This window comes from Salpingoeca rosetta (assembly GCF_000188695.1).
Source record: "Salpingoeca rosetta unplaced genomic scaffold supercont1.42, whole genome shotgun sequence".
Taxonomy (NCBI): Eukaryota; class Choanoflagellata; order Craspedida; family Salpingoecidae; genus Salpingoeca; species Salpingoeca rosetta.
In genome coordinates this window covers 126,471-134,006 of record NW_004754892.1, presented here as the reverse complement: position 1 = coordinate 134,006, position 7,536 = coordinate 126,471, and the positions used below count along the sequence as shown (strand labels likewise).

Here is a 7,536-nt window from a genome sequence, read left to right as displayed (position 1 = left end):
ACCACACACACACACACACACACACACACACACACACACACGCACACACCACACATACACGCACACACACACATACACGCAAATGCACACACACACGCAAATGCACACACACACAATCTCTCATTTCTCCATCACCGCCATCACCATGCGCAACATCACAACATCATCATCATCACCACCATCATCACCACCGCCAGCCCTGCACGGTCTGCTCTCTGGCGCGGCGCTGCCCAAGTTCCCCAACAACCCCGGCACGCTGGACGACTACGCGTTTACGGCGGCTGTACGCCACACGTTTCTTGCCGCGTGGGCGGACGTGCTGTCCGGTTATGACACATACATTGTCCTTCCGCAGGACGCAGACGCCTGGCTCGAATGTACGTTGTGGTGATGGAGATGGTGGTTGATTGGCTTTCGTGGTGAAGGAAGGAAGCAGTGGGCATAGGTGTGTGCGTGTGTGTGTGTGTGTTTGTTTGTTTGTTTGTTTGTGTCGCGCTCTGCAGTAGGAGGCACACACTCCCCCCTCCTCTTGCTGTTCGACTTGCCTGGACCGTCACACTTCAGCTCACCACGCCACACCCCACACCACATGCCCACGTCACGCACGCTACCACCACCTGTCGTGTGCTGCTGTTGCTGTTGTCCAGGCGGCACGGTTGATGACAGCGTCTTTGACAAGCTGTCCTTTCTGTCGGACCAGCCGTCCAGCAACAGTCCTTTTCTCACGCGCTTCCTCGAGACGCAAATCTTCGCCTCGTTCCTCGACAAGAAGGTGGTGATGCTGATGATGATGATGGTGGCGGTGGTGGTGGTGGCGACACTTGTGATGGTGGTGGCGAAAGTTGCCACAGTGCAACTTGCGATGATGGTGGTGATGATCTTGCTGTTGCCGTGAACCCATTGGCTGTCCAGTGTTAGTTCTTATGCTTTGTAGAGTGCTCGTCTCCAAGCAGTACGCTCACACACACACACACACACACACACACACACACACACACACACACACACACACACACACACACACACACACACACACACACACACACACACACACACACGCACACACACACCACATCACCATCCACCCCGCCTCCCCCCAAACAAAAATTTACAGATTACGTCGCTGTTGAAGGCGAATGAGGCTCACTCGTGCTTCGATCATGTCCTCGCTGCCCGCGCACGCGCACGCGCAACCAACGACTCCCAGGACGACAACCGTGACGACGACGACGACGACGACGACGGCAATGATGGTGGTGGTGGTGGTGCGAGAACGAAGGGTGCCGGCGACGTAGGTGGAAGCGGCGGTGGTGTTGGTGTCGGTCTGGCCAACACGGATCCAACATCCTTTCTGCACGTGAGTACCGCTGTGCACACATGTGTGCATGTGTGCTTGCGTTTGTGCTTGGGACCATGTGTGGTGGCTTGCCTGTACCTGTGACTAGTTTTTGCCTGAGCAAGTTCACCATTCATAACACCATCACCACCACCACCAATGCCCCTGTGGTGCTGTGGATGTGTTGTTCAGTTTCTGGACCGGCGGCACTTTGGCGACGACGACATCATGCAGATGCTCCACAGCCCTCTCGCACACATGTACACACACACACGTGTTGACGCATGCATGCACGCACACACACGCACACACGCACACACACACACAAACACAAACACAAACACACACACACACAAATGTACGCACACGCGTGAACTCGCTATTGTGCCAATGTTGATATCCTTGGTTTTTTCTCTCTCCCTGACACCAACACGCGTCTGTACGCGTACTGCTGTATGTGCGTGCGTGTGTGTTCAGGCGTGCGTCGGATGTGCATGTGGACTTTACGGCAGTTGCGCCAGAAATCAACGCAGCTGCCAGCAGTGACAATGACGATGGCAGCGGTCGCAGTGGTGGGGATGATGATGCGAAGGCAAAAGATGATGACAGGACGACGAAGGGGAAGGATGGGAATGAGAAGCAACAGGAAGATGAGGGCGAAAGCAGTGCGAAACGTGACGCGAGTGCTGACAAGGGTGGCCGTGTTACTCACACTGACGCTGATGGTAGCGGTGGTGACGATGCCCGCTGTGATGGCGGCAAGAAGACTCAAGACGGTGGCAAGACTGCTCGTGGTGGAGGCGGGCGACAGCTGCCTTCACCACCAAAGCTTCAGCAACAGAAGAAGAAGGAGAAGAAACAGAAAGCATTCGCGTCAAAGTCATACCCGGATAAGAAGGCAAAGCCCTCGGAACCACTGAACCTCAACGTATGTCGTGGTGGTGGTGGTGTGTGTGTGTGTGTGTGTGTGTGTGTGTGTGTGTGTGTGTGTGTGTGTGATGAAACCTTGCTATCACCCACGTTCCCGTCCACTCTGCTTGCCATCCACTTGACCCATCACATGTCCTGCCACGTGATGTTATCTGTTTCTTTCTTCTTCTTCTTCAACACCCGTCCCCTCCCCTTCTTCTCCACTGCCCCCCCCCCGCTTCATCCCTCCCATATTATCATTATCTCTGCAGGCGGTGGTGTGCGGCCGCTTCCACTTCCCCGTTCCGTCGCTGTCGCCATCACAGCTGGAGCAGGAGCCGATGCAGTGGCCGTCACACCACGACGAGGGCGGCGATGATGGTGATGGTGATGACGAACAGCAGCTGTCAAAATGTACGTCGTGACTTGATGGTGCAACCAGGGCACGCAAGGGAGGCAGGGGCGACGCATGTATGGGAGAGGGCGCGTGCGTGTACCTGTGTGTGTATGTGTGTCTGTGTCTGTGTGTCTGTGTCTGTGTGTCCGTGTGTCTGTGTCTGTGTCTGTGCCTCTCTGTGTAACCCAGCCTCATGCACCCCCCCCCCTCTCAATCACATCGCCTCCCGTGTCCACCACCACCACCAGCAGCGCGTGCCCGCCGCCGCGCCAACCGCCGGCTCAAAGCGCTCCAGCACGCGAGCGGCAGCGACCACGACGTCATACAGGTGAACACGTGCACGCATCATGTGTGGGTCAATGCGCACGTCTTGGCATGATGCAATGTTGTTGCAGCTGGCGCGAGGATTGTTTCCACCACGCTTACCATCACCACGCTTACCACCGCCACCACCACCACCATCATCATCCTCATCACTACCACAATCACCACAATCACCACGGTCACCACCACCACCACCACCATCATCATCATCATCATCATCATCATCACCACCATCATGGCTGTAGTCGCGTCTTGCTGCGGCGCGCGAGCACAACAGCCGCCACCGCCGCGATGACGACGGCCACCACCACCATCACCACCACCATCAGCGGCACCAGGGTGTGATTCGGGACGTGCGGCTGGAGGAATCGCAGCCCACGGATTCGCAGGAAAGATTTGCCGGCGCACTCGTCATGGAGTGCTCGCAAAAGGTCGGGCCATGGTGTGGTGTGGTGTGGTGTGGTGTGGTGTGGTGTGGTGTGGTGTGGTGTGGTGTGGTGTGGTGTGGTGTGGTAGAGTGTGGTGTTGCTATCGTGCGTTTGCGGGCGCTTCACAAGTTTAGACGTAGCATCGTGCACCCGACCCCTTGCTCACACATTGCTGACACACACACACACACACACACACACACACACACACACACACACACACACACACACACACACACACACACACACACACACACACACACGCACACACACACATGTGTACACGCCACTGCATCCGTGCACAGGTGAAGAGGATGGTGAAGGCGAGCATATCCTTGCAGGTACGTCGGCGAAGTGGAGGAGGTGGTGGTGCTAACAACAGCGGCGTTGATAACTGAACGGGCGGGAGTGAGACAGACACCTTGAGCAAATGCCTCAGGAACGTCAACACACGCACACACCCGCACGCGCACACATGCGCACATGTATCCACGCAAGAAGCAAGTGTACTTTTTATCCCCACACACATGTATGCACAACCACACGCACATCATGACATACTCATTCACACATATCGTCACAAGCCTTCCTATCCCCCTCCTCTCCACCTCTTCATGTGTATGCGACTGCAGGGACCGCATGTGCAGCACGTGCAACAGCGCGAGAACACGATGGTGGCCGGTCTGTGCGATTTGCTGGAGCGCGCGTTCAGACACGGACTCCACAGACAGGTGACTACGCACTTGCACGTGGTCTGCTCGTTGGTTGGTCGGTTGCTTGCTAGTTGCTTGCTTGCTTGTTTGCTTGCTTGTTTGCTTGCTTGCTTGCTAGTTGGTTGGTTGGTTGGTTGGTTGGTTGGTTCGAGGCCCGCCCCATGCTTGCTTCCAGACCTGCGCAATCGCTCACCATCGCGACTCCTTCTCTCACCGCACATTCATGCGTTCTTGTGTGTGTGTGTGTGTATTTGCTGTATGCGTGTGCATATGTGCATGTGCATGTGTACATGTGCATGTGCATGTGCATCAGTACAAGGCGCCGCTGTGGCAGTTTCTCCTCAATTGCCTGAAGACCGGCGCTCTTCCCCGCACTGTACGTGGACAGTGATGGTGGTGATGATGTGCGGCAGGCAACCGTCACGTGATGCATGGCCATGTTGGCTATCGTGTGCGTGTTGCAGCGCAAGCCTGGAGACACACACACACACACACACACATCATCATCATCTACACACCATATCCACACCATATACACACACACACACCATCTACACACACAAACACACACACACACACACACACACACCATCCACACACCACCGGCAAACAACAGGTGCAGGTGTCGATCAGGGATGTGGCGGCGATGGCGTTTCTTCGCTCAGATGTTGGTCGCGGACGCGCGTGGGTTCGTCTCATCCTCGAACAGCGCAGACTCAGCCAGTGCCTGGAGGCATGCTTCGGGTGCGTATGTGTGTGTGTGTGTGTGTGTGTGTGTGTGTGTGTGTGTGTGTGTGTGTGTGTGTGTGTGTGTGTGTGTGTGTGTGTGGGCGGGTGGGTGGGTGATGTTTACTTAAGAACAAGGGAGAGCTTGAGACTGTGTGCGCACCCGTGAGTTCATGTCGTGGGAAGACTCATTCCTGCTTCAACTGCTTGTGTTTTCAACCTTTCTCACTCACTGGCGCTTACCATTGCACACGTTCACGCATCCACTCAACACACACACACACGCGTAATCAACTTCGCCAACACAACTCACACACACACACACACACACACACACACGATTAACATCCACCAACACAACACACAACACACCGCAATGCACGTGTGCGTGTGTACGTGTGCGTGTGTGCAGGTGCACGGCGGTTGTCGTCGACATGTACAAACCATATGCGTTTCTGCAGCAAGCGGAACACCGGCTACAGCTCGTGTCGCACCTCCTGTCGCTGACAACACTTGACCTGGCCTGCTTCTCGTCAAACTACCCACCAGCCACCATCGCATACACCATCACCATCAACACCGCAAAGTCAGAACGCATCTCGGCGTGTGGTGATGGTTGGGAGGGGGGAGGAGATGTGTGTGTGTGTGTGTGTTCGTGCGTGTGTGTGTGTGTGTGTGTGTGTGTGTGTTCGTGCGCGTAAACATGTGTGTGTGTGTGTGTGTGGCGCTGAGCGAGAGTGTCGTGTCATCGTCACCCCCACTCTTGTTCCACCTCACGTCATGGCAACATCACACCGCCCGCACCGTCTGCCTGCACGCAGGGGTTTCCGGACCGGCACAACAGCCCACGTCTGGTGCAAGCTTGTGGGCGACATCACACACACGGTACATCAATGGCGGTAATGATGATGATGATGATGGTAGTTGTGGTGGTTGTGCGACATCGTTCCGACTGCTCCCCCCACTGCCTCTGCCATGCATGCTCCCATGCACGTTCGTGTTCATCGTGATGCGCTGCCTCATTTGTGTCATTATGTGTTCGTTTTAGGAGGACCTGTCCTTGGGCAAGTCGAGCACGTTTGGGTCTGGCGGCGTCCATGAACTTCAGATTCGACACAGGAATGTCGGCGCCCTCCAGGTGAGGCGAGAGCTGCTGTGTTGTTGCATTGATTGGAGACTTGCACATAAGAGAGAGTGAGAGAAGGTGTGGTTGTGTGTGTGTGTGTGTGTGGTTGTGTGGTTGTGTGTGTGTGGTTGTGTGTGGTTGTGTGTGTGTGTGTGTGCACTGCTGCTGCCCTGCTGCCATACATCATCGAAGCCTCATTTGCCACGTCTCATCGTCTTGCGCCTGCGTTGCATTTCCTTTCGATGCTTTCAGTCCGTCGTTCTCTCCCACGACAACACGGGCCTCTCGCCCACCTGGGTCGTCGACAGGTGCGGTGCCCGTGATCGACCACGCTTGTGCATGAACCTGATCTGTCGTGTGTTCCACTTCCCTTTTGCTCGGTCCATCCGCCTTCCCTCTGTCACCTCACTCATCTCAGCTCGTCTCATCTCATTTCACCAACTCATCTCACTGTCCCCCCCCCCTGGGCTCACGCTCGCCTCCTGTTTGTTCTGTAGTGTGACCGTGTTTAATGGGACGACTCGCATGACAACAACACTGACGTCAGACGGGAGAAAATTTGAGAAAGACCGTGACACTGGGCGAAACACTGTGACCCTCGCCCCAACCTCCGCAGGCAACATGACGCAATCGCGACAGGTTTGACGCTGGTGCACGTGACAGGCTATGCCACCATACACGTGTGTGTGTGTATGTGTGTGTGTGTGTGTGTGTGTGTGTGTGTGTGTGTGTGTGTGTGTGTGTGTGTGTTGCCCTTTACATCTCACGACGTAATCACCACCACCACAACAACAACGACGACGACGGCAACAACAACAACGTGGTTGCTGTTGTAATCGTTGTTGCCATTGTCAGACGTCGACGCCGCCCCCAACAGCGGCCGACGAACCGCTGCCGGAGAGCGAACGCAGAAGAGTGCAGGCGCTGTGGTGAGACAACAACAATGGCGACGATGATGATGATGATGATGATGTTGTTGTTGTTGTTGTTGTTGTTGTTGTTGTTGTTGTTGTTGTTGTTGTTGTCGTCGTTGTTGTTGTTGTTATTGTTGTTGTTGTCGTTGTTGTTGTTGTTGTTGTTGTTGTTGTTGTTGTTGTTGTTGTTGTTGTTGTTGTTGTTGTTGTTGTTGTTGTTGTTGTTGTTGTCGTTGTTGTTGTCGTTGTTGTTGTGGCTCGTGGTGGTGATAGCAAACGGTGGAGCGGGTCGGCGAGCGAAAGACTCAATGAGTAAGCGCATGTGCGTGTGTGAAGACACTTGTGCCACTCACCACCGCCACCATTGTCACCATCATGACTGCCCGACAGCGAGGAGTTTGCCACGGCAATCAACAGGATGGTGAAATACTTTTATCAGGTCGAACCATCACAGCAAGACGACACAACCAAGGTCGGGCGATGCGGTGTGGGTGGGTGGGTGTCGTGGGTGTGTGTGTGTGTGTGTCTGCGTGTCTGTGTCTGCATCTGTCTGTATCTGTCTGTCACACACACACACACACACACTCTCTCTCTATCTCTGTGTGTGTGTGTGTGTGTCTCTGTGCTCGCCCTGGATTTCTGCCTTCCTCGCCTGCCACCACC

The 7,536-nt window shown here is 55.0% G+C and overlaps 1 protein-coding gene across 1 annotated transcript in view; it reads left to right on the top strand.

The window, feature by feature from the left end:
- Positions 1-7,536, top strand: part of PTSG_11246 (uncharacterized protein) — a gene marked incomplete at its 3' end in the record, with an annotated part of 13,561 nt that overhangs the window by 4,207 nt on the left and 1,818 nt on the right. The window contains exons 10-28 of the mRNA XM_004987688.1: positions 198-377; positions 648-772; positions 1,115-1,357; positions 1,529-1,596; positions 1,814-2,264; positions 2,518-2,659; positions 2,891-2,970; positions 3,296-3,397; positions 3,700-3,735; positions 4,027-4,125; positions 4,421-4,483; positions 4,724-4,851; positions 5,246-5,419; positions 5,655-5,718; positions 5,882-5,971; positions 6,212-6,267; positions 6,457-6,598; positions 6,815-6,888; positions 7,264-7,345. Of these exons, the coding sequence (XP_004987745.1) occupies positions 198-377; positions 648-772; positions 1,115-1,357; positions 1,529-1,596; positions 1,814-2,264; positions 2,518-2,659; positions 2,891-2,970; positions 3,296-3,397; positions 3,700-3,735; positions 4,027-4,125; positions 4,421-4,483; positions 4,724-4,851; positions 5,246-5,419; positions 5,655-5,718; positions 5,882-5,971; positions 6,212-6,267; positions 6,457-6,598; positions 6,815-6,888; positions 7,264-7,345 (2,399 nt within the window). The remainder of the gene's footprint in view (positions 1-197; positions 378-647; positions 773-1,114; positions 1,358-1,528; positions 1,597-1,813; positions 2,265-2,517; positions 2,660-2,890; positions 2,971-3,295; positions 3,398-3,699; positions 3,736-4,026; positions 4,126-4,420; positions 4,484-4,723; positions 4,852-5,245; positions 5,420-5,654; positions 5,719-5,881; positions 5,972-6,211; positions 6,268-6,456; positions 6,599-6,814; positions 6,889-7,263; positions 7,346-7,536) is intronic.